The following is a 26,967-nucleotide window of genomic DNA, read 5'->3' as shown; positions in this document are numbered from 1 at the left end:
AAATAATGTACTGTATGCTTCTATTTAATTAGTGTCCAAGAAAAAGTGCAGGATCATAAATATTTATTATGTATTTTATCTCATAACATTTCCTGGTTTTACTTTTTCTCTTGTTATTTGCAAGACTGCATTAGATTTTGAACCACATATTTTCACTGTATTCTCAGATATTTAATCTCTACTGTATATCAAACCAAGAACTGGTATTATTTAAAAAAAAAAAAAAAATTTAATTTGATATGTTCATTGTTTCCCATATTTTCATTTTCTTTCCTGAATTTTTTTTCTTTAGATTTTAAGGCGAAATTCACAAATTATTAATACACTTCTGTAGCGTATACGGAAAAGCATTCCATAAAGGGATAGTTTGCCTAAAAATGAAAATCATGCTTGCTTGAGCACCCAGCAATTGGGGAAGTGTGATCAAAATGTTCTTGGTTGTCATATAATATCACTTGATGTGACGCGACTCTCGCATCTGGTGTGGCAAGTGTCAGCTGTTAACGGGTTAGTACACCCAAAAAATTAAAATTCTGTCATTAATTACTCACTCATGTGGTTTAACACCCGTAAGACCTTCATTCATCTTCGGAACACAAATTAAGATTTTTTTTTTATAAAATCCGATGGCTCAGTGAGGCCTCTATTGCCAGGAAGATAATTAACACTTTAAAATGCCCAGAAAGCTACTAAAGACATATTTAAAACAGTTCATGTGACTACAGTGATTCAACCTTAATGCTATGAAGCGATGAGAATACTTTTTGTGCGCCAAAAAAACAAAATAACAACTTTATTCAACAATATCTAGTGATGGGCGATTTCAAAACACTGCTTCATGAAGCTTTGAAGTTTTACAAATCATTTGTTTTGAATCAGTGGTTCGGAGCATGAAACTCACATGATTTCAGTAAACGAGGTTTTGTTGCGTCATAAGTGTTTCGCAATTTCAATGGTTCACCACTGGGGGGGCCTGACTTTGACAGTTTGATACATGCTCCGAACCACTGATTCGAAACAAATGATTCATAAAGCTTCGAAGCTTCATGAAGCAGAGTTTTGAAATCGCCCATCACTAGATATTGTTAAATAAAGTCATTATTTTGTTTTTTGGTGCAAAAGTATTCTCATCGCTTCATAACATTAAGGTTGAACCACTGTAGGCACATGAACTGTTTTAAATATGTCTTTAGTAGCTTTCTGGGCATTTTAAGGTGTTAATTATCTTGCTGGCAATGCAGGCCTCACTGAGTCATTGGATTTTATCAAAAATATCTTAATTTGTGTTCCGAAGATGAACGAAGGTCTTACAGGTGTGGAATGACATGAGTGCGAGTAATAAATGACAGAATTTTCATTTTTGGGTGAACTAACTCTTTAAGTGACCAAATGCTAGTGGGCGGGGCTTGTGGTGGGATGATGCAAAACTATTCATCAGTGTCTTGTTCTGGAGACAAGCATATGCAAATGTATTTGCCCATGTAATGTCACAAATATCCAAATGAAAATTGAAAATTGATTAAATAAATTTAATAAATGCTTTGTTTATAATGAGAAGGATGTTTTAAGCTCTGAAAATAAATTTTAATGGTACAAAGACCTCTTATAATGTATGTCAAAAGATGAAGGCAAATTTGATTTCCCATGTCACGACCACTTTAATGGTCTAAAAACATCTGAATGTTCTTAAAAGTAGTCTTTATTTTCTTTGTGAAAAATATCTTTTTTTTTTTTTTTCACTGTGTTTCAGATTTGAAAGTGTTTCAAAAACATTTTCCTGGGAGGAAGATCACTGGAAACGCGCACAAGGTCGGGGGATGAGGAACGCGTGTCTGCAGCTTTCATAAAAACAAATGGTTTTCAGCCAGACGACTTTTGATTTCGCATGAGCATGAAAAAAAACTTTCTGTCAATAATGGCTAACGGTGGAGAAGACATTGTTGGTGCGACGTTTCAATCGCCTGGGGGCGTCCGATGCGAGACGCTCCATGGCAGCGCCCAAACACTTCCGTGACGAAAGAGACCACGAAACATATTGCTGATTGACAGAAATGGAGGGACTTGTTTGAATCACCTTCAACACTCGCCTTACTTTTTTTTTTTTTTTTTTTCTCTCGGACCCATAATGACGGGGTGTATAATGCTGTTGGATCTTATGATGTATATAAATTACACTGTATAAATTCGAGTGGGTCACAATATTGTTAATGCACTGGCAAGTGTGTAGGAATGAATTACCAATTCTGATTCCAATTTTAAGGGAACGCTTCACATGCACTTGTATAATTATTAGCAGAAAATGTTTGTAAAGGAAAAAATCCAGCTTGATTTTAACAACTGATATTTCTTTTAAACCTACTGCGGTTCTCAGTGGTACGGACATTGGAGCAGCTGTAGTTCTGTTCAAAGACTTCTTCAGAGTACTAATATTTTCATGCATGTGATACACTTTATTTTGATTTTTCTAAACTGCATAACACACAGGAGAAGGGGAAATGATGTTCTGTATGCGTGCACTCACAGCCTTGATAATGCTCACTTTTTTTCTTTTTTTTTTACAAAGATGACAGTTTCAGACCACCTCTGACTCATTGTTCAGCTTCACTACAATACACTGTGTCCCATCACATCACAGCGCCGGTTTCCCTATGCAGTTACAGATAGTGACAATTGCTGAAATCCGAATGCGTCACGTCAACTGGCGTGATGCACTTTTAACTGTTCTCATGTGTATTGGCTCTAAGATGTAGAAGTCTTTCTGTCAGCCTGTCATTTGTAATCATTCTAGCAGTGTATTACTACTTTTCAAGGCTGCTGTGGTTTTGGGGGAAATTTTACTTTGGTTTTGGTGCATTGTTGAGAAATCACCCAAGCATTAATGGATGATAGATCTGGTAACACACATATGTATGGAAAAAAACAAACAAACATACACTGGATGATCAAATTAATTATTTAAGCTTATAATAAATTGTGTTCAAACCCTCGCTGTGTTTTCTTTCTTGTTCAATATTAAGCATTGCAAAGTTTACATGGGGGAATCTCATAATGAAAGTCATGTCCAGGACATATTCATCCCCAAACCAAAAGAAACATAAGCATAAGAATTTAATTCGATTTTTTTCTATTATTTAGTTATTGTTTTCATTATAATTAAGCACATTTCCCCCACAAATTCTCATTACTGCAATGCAGTAATACAAATCATCCTGTCCAGAAACTGTGTTTTGTTATTGTACAAATGTAGCCCTATATCATAATGTTTACATAGAATTGTACTGTACAAAAATACATTTCTTTACAGTAGGCATTCACTTGAGGAAGTGTGGTCAAAATTTTCTTGGTTGTATAATGTATTAAAATATCTGAATGTTCTTAAAAGTAGAATACTTGGATTAAACTGCTTGATTCGTTTGGATTACTGTTACAATCTCTTTATAAACTTTTTGAAGCTTGAATATTTTGGTTCTGTGGATTTTCAAAGGGTGGACAAACATGATAGAATACTAAAAATATTGTGTGGTGTGTGTTTGTGTTACGAAGATAAACGAAAGTAACGAGGGTGAGTTAAAGATGACAGATTTTTGTGTTAAGTAACCCTTTAATTCTACATTACCAGAGATATGTTTTAACTACCAAACATACCAAAAAAGGGGCCTTCAGCTTCCTTTGGCAGGCTCAAGTAGCAGTGACTCGCTGTCGATGAAATGCTGATTACAGGTAGATGAATTACAATTTGCATTTGTTTGCTCTTCAAACAAACATTTCCCAGACTACTTAATCGAAAATATTAATACCTGGCAGGCCAACAGTTGTGTTCCTCCAGGTGACTCAATTTTTTTTTTATTTTTTTTTTATTGGGAATACTGAAAAATATATTATTTGAACATTTGATTAAACTGATATATAATAAACATACGAACAGATATAATAATCTTTATAAAAAATAAATTCAAAGGCCCGCTGAAATGTCTTGCTTGGAACGCGCAGCATTATTCAATTTGTTGACGCAATTTCAACTGAAACAAGACAGGGCAATATATTGAACAGCCCCGCCCCTTTTTTTTTTTAAATAGCCAGTAGCGTTTTGTTTATATCACAGTTAGGTCAGAGCCGTTAAACTCAGTAAAACGTTTTAATATCTAACCGTTTCTCCTCCTAATCTCCTCTATATCACTTTAAAATACAGTATTCTGTGCAGAATTTAAATGGGTCCGATACCTCGTGGTCTTTGCCGACTCGGATATGATCTGCTTTGTGCTCTGGTGTCTCTGGACCGGAGCAGACTGTGCTCGCGCTGCGGCGGTTCATGTAACGGACTTCATTCGTGTCAATGGAAAGCATATTTACACTGTCTAAATTGTTCCCTAGTGCACTATGTGACATTCACCATGTAGAAACAAGTAAATGTGTGAGCAAATGACCGATTTCAGCCACAACTTCAGTGTCTGTTGCAGTGTAGGAAGGGGGCGGGACTTCAGATTCTAGAGAGCATTTGATTGGACAGAAGATTTGATGAGAAGCTGAGGTGTGATGTGATGTCATCAAAATCTGTGATCCATTTTAGTGGAAGCAAGAGACAGTAAGTTTTGAATGTTTATATCTCTTAAATGCTAATTTTGTAATTGTTTTAGAACACACCAGCTTATAACACTACATGTTCATAGTAAAAGTTAAAAAACTTAAAGCTGCAGTCCGTAACTTTTCCAAAATCAATTTTTGAGCAAGTACATAACCAGCCAGTGTTCAAAACTATCTCATTACCTTAGCTCGATTCACAACGGTAAGCTTGTATAATAATGTTTTATGATAAGAGCGACATGGTGGATTTCCGTGGGAAATTTGAGCATGCAGCCGTTCATCTGTGTGCGTCATTACGTCACGTCCATAAACAGAAAGGAAGGAGTCCCGTCCAGGCTAGTCGATAATTTATAGCCTGTTCTCACAGCATCTGAAATAATTAATCTTATCATTTTGATGGTGGATTATAATCCAGAAAAGTACAAATGACAATCATCAATGACAACTGGAGATTCACACCTAAGCAAAAGTCTTTGGACTGCGGAGTGGCTACAGAAATTGAAATCTACTGGTAACGCTAATATACACATATGGTGCGTCCCAATTTGCGTACTTATGCACTATTCTATGACGTTTTTAATTATAAATAGTGCGAGTAGTGTGTTCACAAAGAAAATTCCAAAAAGAAAAAGTACATCAATGTTAAATTAAAGTACAGCCGATGTTAAATGACGAAATAACCTTATACAATGTGCATAGTGCACAAGTACATAGTGTATAAGTGCATAGTGTATAGTGCGTCATTTGGGAACTATTGGCAACTATTGTCATAGCAATGCTGATGTTGTTAACATTAACAATTTGAGAACAATATAACAGTAATAATAATTTGAACAGTTTGGCATGATCCGAGCTAAGCGATCGTTAGATTTAATCGTCGTTGGCAGTGCAATTTATTGTAGGCCTAATGCTTTTTTTTTCTGTTGGTCAGAACAAAAGTGGCAGACGTTACTTACTTTTTCAGATGATATTTTCCAGTGAAAATTCTTATATTGGTCATACTTTCAAGATGTAGAATCTGTGATTCTGAAGTAAGCAAGCATTAGATTCATCTGCGCTGACGAGCTGTGCCGAGGCACAACGCATGTACAGATAACTGTTCCGCATATGACTGCAATCGCAGGTTTCAAACAAGAGATGGCGACAAAGAGGAAAAATAGCGGACTGCAGCTTTAAGTTTTGATTTCAGGGGGACTTTAAAGGGATTGTTCACCCAAAAATGAAAATTTGATGTTTATCTGTTTGCCCCAGGGCATCCAAGATGTAGGTGACTTTGTTTCTTCAGTAAAACACAAATTATGATTTTTAAGTCCAACCGTTGCGGTCTTTCAGCCGTATAATGCGTGTCAATGGGAACTCCATCTATAAGAGTAAAAAAAAAACACAAATCCTAATTAAACCCTGCTGCTCGTGACGACACACTGATGTCCTAAGACACAAAACGATAGGTTTGTGTGAGAAACCGAACAGTATTTATATCATTTTTTACCTCTAAAACACCACTATGTCCAACTGCGTTCAGCATCCAGTTAGTGAGATCAAAAAACACATAAATGATATAAATACTATTCGGTTTCTCGCACAAAGCAATCGTTTCATGTCTTATGACATCAATGTGTCGTCACAAGGTTTAATTTGGACTTGTCTGTCGTGTTCTCTTACAGATGGAGTTCCCATTCACATGCATTATATGACTGACAGATGGCAACGGTTGGAGTTAAAAATCATCATTTATATTCTACTGAAGAAACAAAGTCACCGACATCTTGGATGCCCTGGGGGTAAGCAGATAAACATCAAATTTTCAGTTTTAAAAAAAGATTATAGGCTATCTATATATTTATTTTTAAAATCTGGCTTATCCAGTAGCCACAAACCATTGTGATTGGTCCAACCTTATCAGCGATGAGAAAATGAACAGCTTGCACATGATGACGATGTATGCGTGCTGCTTCAGCAAAAGTCTAAGAGAAAATGTACGACTGTTTAAGGATATTACGAACCTCTGATTTGGAAATACACATTAAAAAGTTCAGAATTATTGTGTGCCTGAACTCTAAACCCCGCCCATTTCCAGTACGAACCGATGCGCTGTAATGAATCAAATCAGTAGGGGTCGCTGTGGGGTTCTACAGCAGTATATCATTCCTCATCCTCTCACTGACTCACACACGCTGATGCTCAATGATGGCGGATAGTGCGAGTGAGAGCGACACTGACGGAGCTACCCCTCATTGCTCCTCATCCTCGTCCTCCTCCATCCTCATCTCTTCATTCCGTCTAGAGGAGTTGTCGAACCGCCTGGCCTCTTTACAGCAAGAGAACAAAGTGTTGAAGATCGAGCTCGAGACGTTTAAATTGAAATGTAAAGCTCTGCAGGAGGAGAATAGAGACTTGCGCAAAGCCAGTGTCACCATAGTGAGTCCTTCACAACTGTTTTTACAAATAATAAGTTACTTATTTACCTGAATGCATATGGAAGCAAACACTAATCATAACGAGTGTGTTGCTGAACTCATTTACAGTACGGTCAATTTACGCGTCACTATAGCTAATGTGCTAATGATTAGCTTTTATTGTCCCCTGTTTTCCGTTATGTCTTATTTTAAAAAATAATTTACTAAACAAGCACCATTTAGTCCACATTTATTGACTGCTGAAGTTTTAGTTGTGTTTAGAGTCTACGAAACTGTCAGTGAAATGTGAGTCTTAGCATAAGCTAGCAGTTAAGTTATTCTGGATGGTAATTAACGTTACTCTGGGAATGTCAGCCTCATTTTGATATATAACTAATTTCATTTAAATGAATATCTATATAAATAGTTAACAAAAGTAGTATAAAATACACGGTTCGTTGAAACTTGGTCTTATTTTTTTAAGAGACACTACAGTGACGTACAGTAGATGCTGTAAGCACGTAATGAGTCATCTGCCCTCTTGTTGATAATTTGACCATTAATATATAAAGTAGTACAATTTAACCCTGTAGGCTTAAAGCTGACTAAAGCTTATGAAATAAGTTACTTTTTTTTTTTTTTTTTTTTTTTTTTTTTAAATGGAACAATTTATTTAACATTTTAGAGAAAATATTATACAATCAAAAATGTTTTCATATGTGTTTTATGTTTGGTATCATATTTGATACATCAGGCTTTTATATGAATAGGAAAGAAACACCTCAATTTTATTCAGAGGCCCAAACTGAGCAAAAACTTGCAATTTGGTGCAGATGTTGCTATTTATATTGTCAAAAAATAAATAAAAATGATGATAGCTTGTATTGTAAATCAACAAGATCTTTATAATAGTATTGCAGGCTATTTAAAATGCTTATAAATATCAGTTGTTACTCTATAGCTCCTATGAATATGTCTTATTGAATGAGATTATTTTAAAATGCTTTATTTTTTTATCAAAGCTCTGTAGTTGTAATTGTGGGGGCGAAACATATAATGCAACACTGAAAATTATTTTATGGTGAAGTAAATACTACAGAAAAAACAAATGTGATTTTTACATGGAAAAGTTAGTTCAGGCAACAATTACGTAAATTAAGCATGTAGAAATTAAAGCGTAAATATCAACATAGTATTAAGTAAAAATGATGGTGTTCCCATCATGCACTGGGCCTTGAATAATTAATAAAAATAATAAATTAATAAAATTAATTAAAACATTTTACTGTTTTCCAGCTGTTTTTACACTGTCTTATCATTGCTTTTGTGGTTATGTTTAGTAACTTGCCATTTTATGACATTTGGAGTTCATTTTCTGCTCAAAATGCCACATTCACACTCAAATGAACCATCAAATGTTACCGTCATTGTGTATTGTGTACCAAATATGGAGGTCTCTGTGTTCAAATGCCGCGTTACTTCTATTATGTAGATGTTTCTTAGTAAAGCATACACTTTAAAAGCATGGTTTAATTCAGTGTTATATTGTTTGAGTAAAATGTATTGCAAAAGAAACTTCAACTAAGTAGAAATTATTCAACCTTTTACTGGCCAACTTAAAATGACTAATTATATCTTTGTTAATTTTACTTAACTTAGTTAAGTAGAGTTACTTAATTCCATATTTGAAATTTACTTATTTAAAATATGTGTGCAAAAGAAAAATAATTAAATTTTACTTATTGTTTTTTACAGTGAATGCAGTACGATGATGATTGATAGATGTACAAAAAAACGTTGCTCAAAAGCCTGATGTATCCATATTTGATACTCACGTTTTAACATGATTTTTCTATTTTAAAAAAAAAAGGATGGATAATCAAGTAAACCTAGGTTGCTTCAGTTAATATTCATCTTGAAATGTAAGCAACAACAATATAAAAGTTATTCTTATGCTTGAATTTAAAAAACTTCACAGCAAAAAAAAAACATGTACCATGAGCTGAAGGTGGATCATATTTAGAAACTTTATTTGCTAAATATTATAAACTATCAATCAGACGATGTAGTAGATTGTGTACAAGTCTTTTCTGCAAAGTTTTGATCATACATAGTTCTGTCATGAAACTCTAGATGGCGCAGGCTGATGGGTCTTAATGCAAGCTGATTATAATTACAGCGTTAACTGCTTGGCACAAGCTGATTGGTCCCTGTCACATCTGCAGCCAATGAGCTTGTTGCTCACACATTTAAATGGCTGGTTACATTCACTATAGCAGGTTGCAGCGTACTTCAGAGTTCCTCTAAAACCCTCCACCTTCCCCAGCTCCACCTGTATAGATCTGCTATGGGTTATTGATATATGGTATTTGTGCAGCAGCACTATGTCTTATTCGCAGCATTGTATTTGTGTATATATTGGCAGCTGCAAGTTCCTGTCCCGCCAAGATCAAATACATTAACATTGTCATATCCATTACCATGCTAACAATCTTCAGAGAGTTGTCATGATAGAAATGTTGATATTTTACAGGCCTTAGAAATGTGCATATTAAATATGATAATGTAGGCTTTATAGGGTTAAACATAAATCTACCATGTAGTATGCTGAGAACGTAATGTAACCATCACATCTGAATGATGGATTGATTAACCTGTGAGCATGAAATATTGATGATATACTGGCACAACAGTACTGTAAAGCACAGTACAGTCTGTCATCAGTTTGTTTTGGTTCCTAGTTAATATTTGATAATCATCTGACAGTTGTTCTTGTGTGTTGTGATCATATGTTTATGTGTACACTTAAAAGTGAGAAAGCGGTTGGTCTCTGATTGGGCGGCTTTATCAGGTTTATTTCATCTTTATTTTATGTACATAGACTCCATCCTCATGCACTTCCCATTCTCTCAGAGTTACGGTCTGCAGATGACTGCATAGTTACACCTATAGAAATATATTTTCTGTTAGACTTTCAGTTCCTTATATGTAACTCGTGTGGGTTTTGGAGCGCATTGCAAATTGGTCTCTTTTGTCGGATGAATTTTGCTTGTCGCTCTAAATTATAACCAAACCATTGTACAGAAAATGCTTTGATTTATCTTCATTCATGATGTCTGTTTTCCTGCCCAGCTTTTACTGCCTCCTGTGTTTCTCTAAAACATTGCAGCTGCAGTTAGAAACAAACTTCAGTGTTTTAGGTCTTTTTAGGTCTAGGTCAGCATGATCCAGCACCATATGACTCTCATCTTTAAGCAATTCTTCATAACATACAGAGAATTTATTAGACTCTAATGGCCAAAATTAATGACAGCTTGCACCAGCACAAACCCTCTTTTGGAATAAAAAAAAAAAAACTGTCAGGATTTTTTTTAAGGGCGTGGACACCATTTTTATTGCATTTTTTGTATAAGCATTTGTAGAAGTTTCTCTGTCAGATGCAAAAATTATTGTAAGAGAAACCACTGAGAACAGAAAGAGCATGTTCTCCACTTGTTCATTTATTTGGAATTTTAATTTGCTGCATCTGTTGTTAAATTACCCTCACCCAATTACCATCAGCTCTGCTCGTTTGCGACTCTATGCTAATTTGCCCTGCTCTTGGTAGAGTGTCATTAGAAATAGGCTGTTGTCTTTGTATTCTTTAATTTGTGCATTGTCAGTTCATCAGCCACAGAACTTTACACTCCCATCTGCACATTTATGGGACTGCGGTCTCACACTAATTTTCCCTGTTTAGTAAATCTTTCCCTAAATGTTTTAAAAATAAACTTAACGTGCAAATAATTCAGCTTTTGATGTATGAAAACTATTAAAATGCTTTTCTGGTGACCATTCTTTAGCAAATTGTGCAACCTTGTCTGCACAATGTACAAATAGCAGAAAAACAATTTAAAATGGTCACCACAACGTGATTGAATAAAACAGTAAAAAGCTTTTTGTTAAAGTCAGCCTTTCATTATCAATTTTATAAGCATTTATTACCATTTTATATGCGTCGTATGCTTGCAAAATGAAGGAATGGGTTTGTAGCCAACATTGTGCAATACAAGGTTTAGGGCCAGATTTACGAACAGCTTGCGTCAGCGCAAACACTCTTTTTGGCTTTGGAAAACTACTGTCAGGATTTACTAAAGACATGCAGTGAAAAGGTGTGGGCACACTTATTTTTGCAGCTGACTTTATTGCATATGCATTTGTAGGAGTTTTCCTTTCAGATGCAAAATTTATGGGAGGAGAGTATTTAAATGAATCATGGAAGGCGATTTACTAAGGTTTGCGCTAGTCAATTTACTGGTATTTGCGCCTGTATTTACCACCCAAAAAAAGCATGTCTTAAACCAGATGCTAATTTGCGCTGCTCTTTGTAGATTGTGTTCCGGCTGCGTCTAGGTTCTTTAATTTGCGTGTCTTCAGTAGATCACGAGCAGAAATTTCCACTCACATCGGCACTTTTTTGGAATTGTGCTCTCTATTTAGTAAATCTGGCTCTTAGGCTGTGTGTCCACCAAAGCATTTTTTCCAGCTGCTAGCATACTTTTTCAATTGTTTTCAATGGGAACGGCACGTTTTTAAAACGCCAGGAGCGCAACGAGGCGCTGAGCGTCTTTTTCAAGCTCAAGCGCTGGAGAGCGCGGCGTTTTTTACTGGTCGCCTCGAGTTGAAAAATGTTCAACTTTGAGTAAAATGCTGCGCTCATCACTGTCAATTTTTTGCCAGCCGTCCAATCAGAGTGGAGGAGGGGCGGGACAAATACAACACCGACCAACTGTCACAACATTCTTGGTGTACAACAACATCAACAAGCAGAGGACGAAACAAAGTTGATGAGAAATTAATATTGCTGGTCTCCAAACATACATAGCAAGTATTCCACATTGTCAACATTATTAGTCTGAAACAAATTTCCTGCAAAATCAGTTATAAGTAACAGTGCCGTGGATATTCTGTATCATGGCAACAAAGCGTCTCTACTGAAAAAAAAAAAAAAAACGCTGCGTAGCTGAAGAGCTCTCAGGCGCTCACAGATAACGTTTTAAGCAGAGCGCCTAGCGTTTTCAGCTGGCTAAAAACACTTTGGTGGACATACGGCCTTATAGGGCCCTATATTTTCCTCGATCACTGAATCGCGGACGGAATCATGGAATCCATTCATAAAAACGGAATTTACTATATAACACGGAATGTCACGGAATTTGTCAAATTTTTGATGAATGAATTAAAAGCAGGTCAGTACACGTAAATTAAATCGCGATATAGACTAGTGACTGAATATTAAACCGCAAAAAGACTATTTAAACATGAATCCTGCATGCCTATGTGCCTCTGAAATTAATGATGTGGAAACGCAGTTTCATTTACCTCACACCGCCTCACACACAATCGCGCAGGCGCACGCATGCTGAAGCACATGCGACGCTCGCGGTGTTTTCGTCCTCTGACGCCTCACTATATGAATGCACGATTCGAATTCATCTCGAGCTGCTCTGAAAGTCACTTCATCAGCATTTAACCGCTTCGTTTGAGAAAACTACCGTCATAAACAGAGAGAAACACAAGAGCTCTTGGCAAACCGTCAAAATAAAAGTTCGATTTAACTTCAAAGAAACATATTACTGTTGTAAAGTATAATTTAGATAAATTAATTTAATAATAAATTATTAAAATATATTTTAAACAGTAATCTGTGTTTCTCCCATGTTTTAATTGTAACAGTAAAGCTCTGTTGTGCAGCACATTGTTTGACAAAAAAGTTTAATTTCATGATTAAAAGATAAATTAAATGGTATGCATTCATTTGATTGCCAGAAAAATTTAAATACGCAACGGAACTTCTGAAGAAAATTCATAAAAATATATTTTTTTAATTCATTAATATTGTTGTTTTTAAGAATTCAATTAATTAGACATGCTTTTTGAATATTAAAATGCAATTAAACCAATACAAATGGAACCAGAAAACAGAATTTGGTAAACATAAAATTTGAGTGGAAAGAATAAAACTTTTATTAAATTGTTGGTAAATTGGACAAGATTCATTATTTCAATAAATTAGACATGCTTTTTGATTACCAAAATTTAATTTAACCATTAAAATGGAGTCAAAAATAAATAAAATGGAAAAAAAACGGAATCCAGAAAAATTAAAACGGAAAAAAATGAATTTGGGGAAAAAATAAACAGAATTTGGGAAAAAATAAAACAGATTTTATAGGGCCCTAGCCTTAGTGTTGTCACAATACTGGAATTTGTAACTTCAATATGTACCTTTTACGATACCAGTGTGTACCTTTAAAAAAAAAAAAAAAAAAAAAAAAAAGTAATAAAATAAAAAACAAATTGCAAATGATAGCACAAATAAATACAATAGAATAAAGAGGCAAATTAAATAAAAATGGATATGTTTTTTCAGGTGGGTCTAACAGCAGTAACCTATTCGGGTAAGAAATACTACAGAAATTAAATAAATCAAATGTAACAAAAAAAAAATAAAAAAAATCTTGGATAGTCTTCATTGTAAATTAAATACAGATTAATGCTTACAACTAAAGTTACAAAAGTTGTTCAGTCAAGAGCAAGGTCTTTTGTTCTGTGATTTACATGACAGACAGCATGATGGTGTCAGGCTGATGTCACTTAAAGAGCTTATATGCACAGATCCAAAATACTGTTACACATGCGTTCTCTTTCTTAACTACTTGCATTCCAAAACTGACTGTTTACGTGAATACTCGCCAAGACAGACATTTTATCATAATTTTGTGTGTATTTGATCTTTTTTAAGCACTATAAGCCATGAAAAAGAACTAAATTTTGTACCCGCAAGCTGTTTGAGAGGTGGCTTTATGTGCGCGCCACTTATATAGATCAGTGTGAGCGCAAAACCTGGGAATAAGTCAAATTTAAATTCAGGCCATGCAACACCACTAGTCAACCGGAGCAATTAATACAAGTGACTGAGAGGAGGCAGATGTGTATCATTTTGCCATTGGAGAGAAGAGATGGCAAGAACTCGCAGTTGAAATTAGTGTATCGATACTGCAGAAAAGGAGTATTGAAATCGCTTCAGATATTTCAGTATCGATATATATCGAAATATTGATATTTTTGGCAACACTAATAAGGTTAATGAAAAAACTATTACCATTTACTGATGTATTTTCAGTTGCTGCAGACTAACTTTGTTGCGCTTTCTAAAACATCTTTTTTTTTAGCAAGCGAGAGCAGAACAAGAAGAAGAGTTCATCAGTAACACTCTGTTCAAGAAGATTCAGGCCCTTCAGAAAGAGAAAGAAACACTAGCAGTCAACTATGAGAAGGAAGAGGAGTTCCTCACCAATGAGCTCTCTCGAAAACTCATGCAAGTAAGTGCTCAGCTGTCTTTCGATGTGTGTCTGGGATTTGCTTTCTGTGGTCAGCACTGAAGAAATGGCCACTAACATAGATTACATTTGACGCATTTACCATAGCATCGAGTGTTTCTCAAGAGCACATATTGCATAGCAAATGTAGTGCACTTGATAAGTAAAATAAGATGGTAAACTTTCCACCATAGCGTGCAGAGCTCGGCGATAAGTCACTGAGGAAATGTTGTTCAAAGTATGATTTATCGTCAGCCTTGACCAAGCCTTTAGGAATCAATTAAACATATACACACAACTTTGTTAATAGTGATAGATGGCTGTTTCTGAGCTCACCTACCCAGGAAATAACTTCCTCAAAAGGCCCTTTCCAGTTCCACCACACTCTTTAGGTTCATCCACTTTAGAGGCAGTGATTCATGCTCTTTTGGGGAACTGTTTCTGCGCTGCCGTTTTTAAGGAACTTCTTATGGTTTAAGAGTCAAGGGAATTCTGTTTGTCCTCAATTTCCTGTGGTACATGAGAAAAAGAGGCAGAGATAGAGTGGGGAAGAGAGAGCTGCAGAAAAGCATATTGTCACCTGTGTCTCTACATATTTCATCACAGATGGGTAAATGTTGAGTCATGGTTGCAGTTTGTTGGAAATGCAGCTGTAAGCACTCTGATTCACCAAAAGTTCTCCTGACCTAAGGCTGGAAATCAGAAAGTGTTTTTCATTAAAAGAAAAAACAAATACTGCAGCACAATGATTTTCATGACGTTTACTTCCGAAATGTACAATTACTGACTTTATATAGTACTCTTATATCTGTTATATTATATCTAATATGCTGATTTGGTGCTCAAGAAACATTTCTTATTATCAATGTTGAAAACAGCTGTTCTGCTTAATATTGTTTTGAGGAAACTGGTACATTTTTAAAGATTAATGAATAGAGAGTTCAAATGAACAGCAATTATACGGAATAGAAATCTTTTGTAACATTATAAATGTATTTACCATCACTTTTAATCAATTTAATGCATCTTTGCTGAATATTAATTTAAAAAAAAAAAAAAAAAACATTTCTCCATGTCTTGCTCAGTTACAACATGAAAAAGCTGAACTGGAGCAGCACTTAGAGCAGGAACAAGAGTTTCAAGTGAACAAACTGATGAAGAAGATCAAGAAGCTGGAGAACGACACAATCTCCAAACAGCTCACCTTAGAACAGGTAACTCCACAAAATTTTGCTCAGCAAGCCTTTTCAAATTTTTGCATGTATTTGAACTTTTTGTCTTCTTTTAGCTCAGACGTGAGAAGATCGATTTGGAAAACACTTTAGAGCAAGAACAAGAGGCTCTTGTGAATCGGCTATGGAAACGCATGGACAAACTGGAAGCAGAAAAAAGGTCAGTGCTATTCTGTTCTCAGTAACTGCTCACCTCAGAAATCTAAACGCTACCTTGTAACTGAGAACATAGTGAAGCCACTTTGAATATTTAAAGTGCCCTACATGCATTTGCTGAACATCTACTTTTGTGTTTTTTAGGTTTATTGTGCATTTAATGTTATTTCTGTAAGTTTTTTCTTTCCTGACTTTAGTGGTTAGATTAAATGGAAGAGATTAGAGGTCTGTTTTGTTCCACCCCTGCAGGATTCTTCAGGAGAAGCTTGACCAGCCTGTTTCTGCTCCTCCGTCCCCGAGAGACATCTCCATGGAGATTGACTCACCTGAGAATATGATGCGACACATCAGATTCCTCAAGAATGAGGTGGAGCGTCTGAAGAAGAACCTCCGCAGTGCAGAACTACAGCGTAAGTTCCAGTACTGCATTAGATCTACTTTTTGTTCTTTGACAACATGAAATAAAAATTGAGCCTATTAAATGGGGTTCATCAGATTCGTTCTCTAATGAATATGCCAAAGCAAATGTTTGTCTTTTGTAAAAAAAATTTTTTTTATCAGTTTAAAGCTACACTATGTAACTTTTGGCCTTCTAGCGGTTAAAAAACAAAACTGCATGCATTTTGCAGAAGAACATTGTTTTGGTTGTGTGGATGAATATGGTTCTTTCTCACAACTAAAAAATGTGAGATTTTTAATTGATTTAGAAAGATTTAGAAATGTGAGTGAGATTATCCTACTGCTCATAAAGCATGTACTACTAGGATTAAGAGATGTAACCAGTTTAGATGGAAAGGATCTCAAGCTGACTAGCTTGAAGACGTTACTGTAGCTATACCTATTAATAGACATGGTATTTCCTTAAATAAATTCCTGCACAGCGCTACAACAACCATAATGAGACAACCCTTCAAAGTAGATTGTGCTTTACAATGAACTCTGTTAGAGAGATACATATGGCAATTTATCTGTTCAATAAAACGCCTTACTCGCTTGAGTAATAAAAACGCAATCTCTGCCATCAAATGCTTTTACAACTATTCAAACCCCTCAGTTCTTGCCATCTCTGAAAAGCCACCCCAGTGTTGATTCTCAAAAATCAAATCAAAATTTATTTATAAAGCACCTTAAAAAATAAAGTGTGTACCAAAGTGCTCTACAGTTTCAAAGGGATTAGATAAAACACAATAGAAATACAAAGAAAGAAATAATACAATATAAAACATAATAAGATAGTGGGAAAGAAATAATACCATATAAACAAGAGAAAGATGATAATAATAATAATATAAACTTCTGATCCAACCTAATGGTCCTTACAAAGTAGCAAAGGCCTCATCAAACAAATATGTCTTAAGATGAGTTTTAAACATGTTTACAGAGGTAGATGATCTGATAGACATTGGTAAACCATTCCACAATTTTGGAGCAGCAACTGAAAAAGCACAATCTCCTTTACTTTTTAATCATGACTGAGGAATTTCAAAGAGCAGCTGATTTTGGGATCTCAAGAGATCTCTGTGAGCAACTAAAATTTATAAGCTCAGAAAGGTGCCAGTCCATGCAGAGCTTTAAAAGTATACAAAAGTACCTTGTACTTTATTCTAAAATAAACTGGTAACCAGTGTAAAGAGGCCAGAATAGGGGATATATGATCCCTCTTTCTTGAGTTTGTCCGCAACCTTGCTGCCGCATTTTGAACTCTCTGAAGACATGACCGCGAAGACTGGCCTACACCCAGATACAAAGAATTGCAGTAATCAAGACATGAAGAAATAAAAGCATGAATTACTTTCTCCATATCACTGAAAGATAAGACAGACTTGCGTTTAGCAGTATTTCGCAATTGAAAGAAACTATTCTTTACAACTGAATTAATTTGTTTGTCAAACTGTAACTCTGTGTCAAAGATAAAACCCATATTTTTAATGTTTTCAGATTGGATAACAGAGGACCTAGATTAGTTGTTATATTATTTGCACAGCTACTAGGGCCAAATATAATAATTTTATTATAATTTTATAATTTTATTTCTCATTTAACTGGAGAAAGTTACTATTCATCCAGCATTTTACATATGGGTGTCATCAGCATAAAAGTGATACAAATTGCTATATTTCTTAAAAATAGGACCAAGAGGAAGCATATTCAATGAAAATAACACTGGTCCCAAAATGGAACCTTGAGGGACCCCACATGTGATAGAAGCTATTGATGAGGAAAAGTTTACAGTTTTAACAGAAAAGGTTCTGTTTTGAAGGTAAGAGGCAAACCAGCTTAGAGCAGTTCCTTGGATGAACACGTACTGTCTTAAACGTTCAACTAAAATGAGATGATCGATCGTATCAAAATTAAGGCAACACTGTTACCAGAGTCAGTCTTTAGCTACCCTAAGAAGAGTGGACTTTGTGCTATGACCTGATCTAAAACCAGATAGGAATTTATCATAAACATAATTTTTAGTTAAAACTGAAGTAAGCTAACTAAACTAATTTTTTTTAAATATATTTTAGATAAAAATGGTAGCTTAGATATTTGCCAAAAATTATTTGGATCTGTAGGATCTAAAGCCATAGTTTAGGAAGAGGCTTGATGACCGCATGCTTAAGACTCTAAGGAACGTAACCACTAGTCAGACTGCAATTTATAATTGAGAGAACACTTGGTAAAATTGATAAATGATTTAATTTATTAAGTATTCTCAATTTATTACAAGCTCTGTTGCATTGTCTTTTTGCAAGCAGACTCTCCTCTGTTCTTTGTTTTTGTTTTTTTTTAAAGGGGATTTCCCCAGTGGTTCTAGATTTAGCGTGCTCCATGTCAGCCCTTTTTGTCCGTTGTGAATGCCACTCCCATATGCATCAGAGTAGCCCGAGCAACTTTTCTCTATTTACAGATATAAGTAGATATGCATGGGCGAGTGACGTATGTATGCAGTTTCCTGTGAAAACCATCCTGCTAGGTCTAAAATATAAACGCCTATAACAGGCTTCCCATAGTCAGTCCCTCCAGAAAAACGCAATTATGCGATCGCCTGATTTCATGCATAATCAGCCAAAGTCCGCATATTTATGCGGGGGTCGCATTTTTTCAAATATGCCGCACTTTCGCCGCATAAATTGCCGATTTCAGCAAGCAAAATATATGCGGGGCTAGCATGATTTCATAATCCCTGCATTTTCGTTGCAAAAAAGTCACATATATCTTAGCAGAAAGTTGAAAAATGTTGCGTTTAATTCACACTATTAAAGCGCCATTATTTTCCCCCTATTGCCATGGGAATCTTATGAAGTGACGTAATTGCGCGACGTGAACATCATCTGCAAACCATGAAACCATGATGAAGCACACAAATCATTCTCATTTGCCAATAAAAATAAGCGCAAAAGACTGCGCGAAGCAGTTTCCCGGTGTGTTACATGACAGTGGGGGCAAAATATTTTGCACTCCATGCAACTGCGTGTTGACGCTGGAAAACCACTTTCACTTTGCCACCGCCAAGGATGGTTAAAGCAGCAGCGGAAGCAGGCAGGAAGAAGCAAACATTTTTAAAAATATTTTATTCATTTTTATAGAAGTTATTGGATATTAATAATATGTTTATTTTATATAGCGCCTTTCTACAAACTCATACTCCTTTTGTAAAGCTACAGAACTTGTTTGACTCAATGTTTTGTAAGTTTGAGCCATGTGTTAATTAAATAAAACAGAATGAGAACTTAAATATTCTGTGATTTAGTATGCTTGCTTATCATTAAGAAAACGTGCGGCAAAATCAAGCAATTTAGCCCGCAACAATCACAAAAAAATTCCGCGTTTTTCTGGAGGGACTGCATAGTGAATCAGGGTAATAACACCTTTTGGTATAAGGATTATGTATTGACTGAAATTAATTTGTTGACTTAAATTTTAAACAAATAAAAGTAACATAGTTTACCTTTAATAAATTGTGCTGCCTCAGAAACATTGTTCATTTTCACCTTTTCTTCAAAAGTCAGTTTTCTTTTTAAAGAGAATAATACTTTTATTCACACTTTTATTTATTTAACTTTTATTTTCTACACACTAAATAGATCAAAAGTGACAGGAAATACATTTATGAGGTTACAAAAGATTTCTAGTACAAATAAATGCTGTTCTTAGGAACCTTTTATTTATCAAAGAATCTTGAAAATATTGTGTAAACAATGATACTTTTTCAGCACAATTGACTTTTTCAGCAAATCAGCATTTTATAATTATTTCTGAAGGATCATGTGACTGAAGACTGGAGTAAAGGTGCATGACCTCTTGGCTGAAATAAAAGCATGATATTTTTGCAGTAAAGTCGAGTAGGTTCTATATTTTTACATTTTGAATGTATTACTTTGTTATATGTTGAATTCATGTTTATAAAAAAGACGTTGTAGACTGTGACGTCATATCACGACCGTTACAGCATCCGAAGAAATTCCGCACGTTCAAAGTCTAGTGTAAAAATTCAGCTTTCCCATCACAGGAATAAATTTAATTTTAAAAATTTTAAAATAGAAAGCAGTTATTGTAAATTGTAATATTTCAAAACATTACTGTTTTTACTGAATTTTTGCAAATGAATGCAGCCTTAATGGGCATAGGAGATTCTTTCAAAAATATGTCCAGTGAACTTGACACTTAGCCTCCACATCCCAATTTAAAACCTCCTCAAATCCTGTTTTCACCATTGTAGCCCTATGTTTTTTTTTCATACCATTCCTGTTCATGGCAACTAGATGGCAGTGTGTGCATTAACAACAAATACACATTACTCTGATGAAATACTCCTCAAGGGCACGCTTCATGAGAACTTGTGGTCTCATCCTTTTTATGTGTGTTTGTGAAGTCTGTGAGAGCAAAGGCTGTCCCACTTTATTTTTATGGTTCATAAAATCCTATTCTTCTACCCATAAGTCCTCACCTGTATGTCTGTAAGAGCTGAGGTGTCACAAGTTATGTTGATATGTTATCACAAAACATTTTCACAGTTTCAGAAAAAATGGATAACGCTACCTTGATGACATTTATATGTATGATTACATGATTAATAAATGTCAGACTGTTGTAAAACAAGAACAAATGTTCAAGTGACAGTTCCATCAGCTGGTCTAAAACTCTCACACGGTCACATGCTTTTTGTCATGTTGACCTCATTTGATTTTCTCATGGTTGCCATATGACTTTACCATAAAGATAAGCTCAACTCATTGCTGTGATTGTGTTTACAGATACAGAGAAAAGGGCTCAGTACATAGAAGAAGAGCGCCACATGCGGGAGGAGAATATCCGCCTGCAGCGGAAGCTCCAGAGGGAGGTGGAACGAAGGGAGGCGCTGTGCCGGCAGCTCTCTGAGAGTGAGTCCAGCCTGGAGATGGACGATGAGAGGTACCCGCAGCCCAAACATCTCATGTGACGCTATGGGTGTGCAATATGTGTCATCAACAATAATATTGTAAATGTTGTTTTAAGGAAACATACAACCACAATCAAACTGACGTAAACTAATACTAGACAAAGACCAGACAGAAACAGAAGGCTTAAATACATGGTAAACTGAGGACTGTCAGTTGCAGTCCTTTCGCCTCTGTCTCAACATACTGTAGTACAAAGCGACATACATTCACATCATGTTAACAAAGCGGTACTGGACACACCTGAAATGAGGACTCTAATCAAATCAGTAACCATGGATGCATCAGGAAGAGAAAGGAGAACTGAACTAAATAATTGGGAGATAACTGACACTTAGGGTATGTTTACACGAAAACGATATGCTTAAAACAGAGAAGATTTTCCTTTGAGTTTTCTGCATACAGATGACACCATTGTCAAAACTTTCCTCATTCATACAAATCCGTGAAAATGACTAAAAATGCTGTATTCTGCTGGCAGGCCATTAGATGGCGACGAAACACTATAGACCAGTGGTTCTCAAACTTTTTTCCCAGTGGGCCGCACAATGGTCCAAATGAAAGTCTAACGGTCCGCATATAATTTACATATGCCGTCACCAATACAAACCAATCAGATTTAATGTTATCGTATTAGCAAATACTATTATTATACCTAGATGTTGCACACAATAAATAACAAATAAAAACTAACTTACTGACATTAGCTTTACAATAATTATCAGTAATGCTCAATGAACACACAAACTGTATAAATCACTTTAAGTTGCTATGTAATTCCGTATGACTTTATGACTTTCTTCAACAGCATCGCAATAGTCACCAAACAATCACATAAATGCCTTAATAGGCAAATGTTACTCAGCTCTTTTTACAAACAACATTGAGCGCATTGTAATTACAATCTCTGACGATATCAAGCATTCTGTGATGTCGCAATCCCTCGCTCAGCATCGGATCCGCGAGCGCGTGCAGAGTTGGACTCATTCCAGCCGCGGGTGCGATGATGCGGTTATTTTTACTGATTTAAAATACATCAAACACACACATCGATTTCACAGTCTTTTGAAATTGTAGGTTTTGCTTGTCAAGTAACCTAGTTTACTACAGAGCAAACAGGAAGGCCGTCCATCTCGCTCAACTGATTCTTCCATTCTTCTTACCTTCGATGCTGACTCTTCTTGTTTGCATGTGTTCCTTCATTGTATGTTCCTCATTTTGTTTTTCTCCTCTAATAACAAATTTGACCATTTTTGACCAGGCTTAAATTTACAAAATTAATGGCTACTGTTTGAATTCTTCCTAAGCGCGCACTTGTGTTTGTTACATTAACTGAGTGGTTGCGTCACTAGCCTACATTGCCTGATGTCTGAAAATAATAAATGCTCACCAAAATTATTTTATATGACAAATAAAGCATTATAGCTCATTTATATTTATTTAATTCACTTTAATTTAAATTTTAAAACAAAAATAAATTGTATGCTATTATTATTATTATTTTTAATTGTGATCGGCATATCGCGAGCCGCATTTACATTCGTGACGGGCCGCAGGTTGAGAACCACTGCTCCACACCCATTCAAACGCTTGCTGCAGTGAAGTGTCGCTTTGCGCTACTTGCGCCCAATTACACTCACTGGATGTCATGGCAACTGAATCATCGAGGAAAACTTTAAATATCTCGCCTTCGCTTTAATTTCTGACCGTCTCCAAAAAGACATAAAACACTAAACAAATGATTCTGGCATGCGTTTATCAAAGTAAGAAATCCAGACTTTTAATCCCTTAACACAATTACTGCTGTTGAAATACGAAATTGAGGCAGGTCCGGATTGAATTCCCTCCGGGTCCGGATCCGGACCGGAGTCCGGACTTTGAGAAGTGCTGCTATAGACTGTGCATGTAATGCCCATGTGCATGATGTCATCGTTTTCACAGGTTTGCGTTTTTGTTTACTCAGAGACCATTTTCAAAAATTTGCACTTTGAAACCTGTTTTCAAAAGTTTGCTTTTTCAGACCACCAAAACGCTGTTGTCATGTAAATGAATGGCCAAAACATATAAAGTTTTCCATTTTTAGTTGAAACCGGTGTCATGTAAACGGCCTCTCAGATATAAACTGAACAGAAAAACAGATCAAAAACACAGAGGCAAAACAGACATGTCCTGACAAAAAGGTCTGAAGAGCAGATTTTATCTTCTGCAGGTGCAAGACATTTAGGCTATATTTGATGTTACGCCGCCAGTAAAAGCAAAACTAAATTACCAGCTTGTGTGAAATGTGTTATACAAATAACCACTCTAATAACAAGCACAAACTGTTAAAAAGAAATTGATGTGCAAGTAAAAAAGGAATCTGTCCTACAGCTTTTTCTACTTTACCACAGTAAAGGATGTGAATATAGTAGACCTAATTAAAAGTAAACAAAAAAGAAATGGGGCTGGACAGTTAAATGCATTTGAGATAATATCACAATATGATAAAACTTTTTTAAAAGTTTAAAAAAAAAAAAAATTATTTTTATTTTTTTTACTACATAAGCTGCAAATTACACTCTGGTCACGTGACGTGAGAGTAAAGCAGTCTGCAGAGGGAGCATCAACATGGCATGCTACACATAGCTATAGGCCTAGCCTACAGAAAAGAACAGTTTGTTTAATCTATCTAATATTGTGTTGGTCATACTATACAATAGGGGTGGGAGAAGAGATTTTCTCTCCAACGATTCTGGATCGATTCTGAGAATTTCGGAATAGGTTTTGAGCTTAGTTTTTAACCACAGATGCGCAATGATGCTGCGTGTTTTAGAAACACCTGTGTTCTGTTTGCATCCAATTCACACACTCGAACCTTCCATAAAACAATCTTTCATAAAGTTTGGAAAGGTTGAAGCAAATTACAAGGACATTTGCGGGCTTCATTGCACAGATCACGTGCTGTGAAAAACATGCGTTTTGCTTGATGTTATGCTTTGCAGTGTGCGATCTCACCCGCTGGCACTTTCGTTAAAAAATGCTCTGAAGGCATATGAAACTCACTGACAGAAGGCTGCTTTCAATTTCAAGTGCTGACGTGCGCTTTATGAAGAGCGCTCGTGCATGTGGCTGTGTGCGATTCAGTGTCGAAATTAATGTATCACAGTCAGATATGTCCTAAGGGATTAAACGGACAGGACAAACCACAGCTTATATTTCAAAAGAGATCTGTGCATTAGTTTGAATGCAGCTTATTAGATCTCCCGCTGTCTATGATGTCATTAGTAATAATCAAACAAGAGTAAAGCTGAGAAAGAGAAATCACTCACAGCTCATGAATGGGGAACGTTCAAATACTCTCAAATACTGAAAGGACTCTGTTTATTGCTTGTAATATGTTTTTTTGTTCCTCTTTATTATTTACTAGCTTTTATGTTTTATTTTAGTTATTATATTGGTTTATATATTTAAAAATCTTAACATGCGATTGTTTTCATTTAATTTTTCAATGTGTAATTATATTAAAAAGTACTTATAATCGCAATATTGGTAAAAAAAAAAAAAAAAAAAAAAAATACGATAAAATCGCAATTAGATTATTTTCCAAAATTGTTCAGCCCTAGAAAGAAAGGTTTATAGTCACCTGCGAAAACGGTTGTGAGTGAAAATTTGGGAAAAGAGATTCCAGTGGAATAACGCATGGAGTATTGTTAAATTCATCGGGGGGAAAAACAACAAAAAAAAAACTGTGACCAGATCGCAAAGCAGAATACAAAGTGGCAACAAATGGTTTAAATTTATGCCCAATTAATCTAAATATTTCCATGATTGTGATGTAACATTTAATTACGAACCTATTATTTCTTTTGTAAACAAAGTTTTGTGCTTCATGTCATTATATTCACTTAAAACAGCATTCACATACAAAATGTGTTTACAATGTGTTTGGCGGCACAGCCCTTTTTGGGAGTCATCTGTCACAGAAAAACGCACACAAAAACAAACTCATCAAAATATTTTCTAATTACCGTAATCAACAGAAGATATTGAGAGGTCATTTTTTGCCAGTATCACACACCCTTATGTAACACATACTGCCTCACTTATTTTACCAGTTAATTTCATTCTATGAACATTTTAACCTCCACCTATTGTTATGCAGGTACTTCAATGAGATGTCCGCTCAAGGCCTACGTCCCCGTACCGTATCCAGCCCCATTCCCTACAGCCCGTCTTCCAGCAGACCCATTTCACCAGGTACATCGTGTTTACTTAAAAACATGTTCTTTATGCAACTTTCATAATTCATCTAGATCATTGTAATCTGCTATTGAAAGTTGTCTTTGAATATGTATATCACAGTCTCTATTATGATATATTTTTTTTTTAATAGTAATAAAAACAGTACATCTGTTTTCCTTTTCCTTACACAAAGATAATGAGAGAATTAAACTATTTTCTGGTTCTGGTTATTAGTTTGTTCATTCCAGAAACACACAATTTTTAATTCCTTCATAAACTGATTCTGACTTGTATGATTGTAGTCAGATTCATTCCACACCTGCCTTCAGGAGCAGGTCTGGCCAACATTCCTTGTCAGAACAGAACATTCAGATACTCAACCACAAATCCACATGCAAATAGTTATTAGAGGTTTGCTATTTTAACACAAAGTGTACTGCACATTAGGGGTGTTACCATCACAAAGATTATTCAATACGATAGGCAAAATTTATTTGCCTGAAATCAAAGCATGTATCCTTCATGGATAAGCCAATAGAAATGCATTGCATTGAGTTCACTGAAGATTTTCAGAGAGATTGAAAGGGAAATCATTCATCATCATTATCTCATGTCATTCCAAACCTGTATGACTTCCTTTCTTCTGTGGAACACAAAAGGTGAATTTTTGAATGATACCTGGCTGTACTTTTCAACATAATGAAAGAAAATGAGGGTTGGGTCTGTCGAGCACTAAACATACAAAAAAACATTGTTAAAGTATGGTAAAAGTACAAACCCGATTCCAAAGTTCAAGTTGTTCAAGTTGTGAGACTGTACAAATTGTGAATAAAAACAGAATGCAATGATGTGGAAGTTTCAAATTTCAATATTTTATTCAGAATACAACATAGATGACATATCAAATGTTTAAACTGAGAAAATGTATAATTTTAAGGGAAAAATAAGTTGATTTTAAATTTCATGGCATCAACACATCTCAAAAAAGTTGGGACAAGGCCATGTTTACCACTGTGTGGCATCCCCTCTCCTTTTTTAACAGTCTGCAAACGTCTGGGGACTGAGGAGACAAGTTGCTCAAGATTAGGAATAGGATTGTTATCCCATTCTTGTCTAATACAGACTTCTAGTTGCTCAACTGTCTTGGGTCTTCTTTCTCACATCTTCCTCTTTATGATGCGGCAAATGTTTTCTGTGGGTGAAAAATCTGGACTGCAGGCTGGCCATTTCAGTACCCGGATCCTCCTCCTACGCAGCCATGATGTTGTAATTGTTACAGTATGTGGTCTGGCATTGTCATGTTGGAAAATGCAAGGTCTTCCCTGAAAGAGACGTCGTCTGGATGGGAGCATATGTTGTTCTAAAACTTGGATATACCTTTCAGCATTGATGGTGCCTTTCCAGATGTGTAAGCTGCCCATGCCACACGCACTCATGCAACCCCATACCATAAGAGATGCAGGCTTCTGAACTGAGCGCTGATAACAACTTAGGTTGTCCTTGTCCTCTTTAGTCCGGATGACATGGCTTCCCAGTTTTCCAAAAAGAACTTCAAAGTTTGATTCGTCTGACCACAGAACAGTTTTCCACTTTG

The 26,967-nt window shown here is 35.6% G+C and overlaps 2 protein-coding genes across 31 annotated transcripts in view; both read left to right on the top strand.

Annotated features, from left to right (window-relative positions):
• Positions 1 to 2,987, top strand: part of LOC137008250 (ankyrin-3-like) — a 206,718-nt gene extending 203,731 nt beyond the window's left edge. For all 30 annotated transcript variants that reach the window (XR_010892786.1, XM_067370184.1, XM_067370194.1 and 27 more), the window contains one exon: positions 1,751 to 2,987. Coding sequence is in view for 3 of the 30 variants with exons in the window: in XM_067370204.1 (XP_067226305.1) it covers positions 1,751 to 1,756 (6 nt within the window). In the remaining 27 variants the exon portion in view is untranslated. The remainder of the gene's footprint in view (positions 1 to 1,750) is intronic.
• Positions 2,988 to 6,747: 3,760 nt separating this feature from the next.
• ccdc6b (coiled-coil domain containing 6b) overlaps positions 6,748 to 26,967 on the top strand; it is a 29,616-nt gene continuing 9,396 nt past the window's right edge. The window contains exons 1-7 of the mRNA XM_067369824.1: positions 6,748 to 6,999; positions 14,192 to 14,341; positions 15,424 to 15,552; positions 15,627 to 15,730; positions 15,976 to 16,136; positions 20,970 to 21,126; positions 25,294 to 25,388. Of these exons, the coding sequence (XP_067225925.1) occupies positions 6,766 to 6,999; positions 14,192 to 14,341; positions 15,424 to 15,552; positions 15,627 to 15,730; positions 15,976 to 16,136; positions 20,970 to 21,126; positions 25,294 to 25,388 (1,030 nt within the window). The 5' untranslated portion in view covers positions 6,748 to 6,765. The remainder of the gene's footprint in view (positions 7,000 to 14,191; positions 14,342 to 15,423; positions 15,553 to 15,626; positions 15,731 to 15,975; positions 16,137 to 20,969; positions 21,127 to 25,293; positions 25,389 to 26,967) is intronic.

The sequence above is a fragment of the Chanodichthys erythropterus genome, chromosome 19, assembly GCF_024489055.1.
Source record: "Chanodichthys erythropterus isolate Z2021 chromosome 19, ASM2448905v1, whole genome shotgun sequence".
Classification (NCBI taxonomy): Eukaryota; Metazoa; Chordata; class Actinopteri; order Cypriniformes; family Xenocyprididae; genus Chanodichthys; species Chanodichthys erythropterus.
The sequence above is the reverse complement of the archived record's forward strand: the minus strand, read 5'-3'. Positions and strand labels throughout refer to the sequence as shown.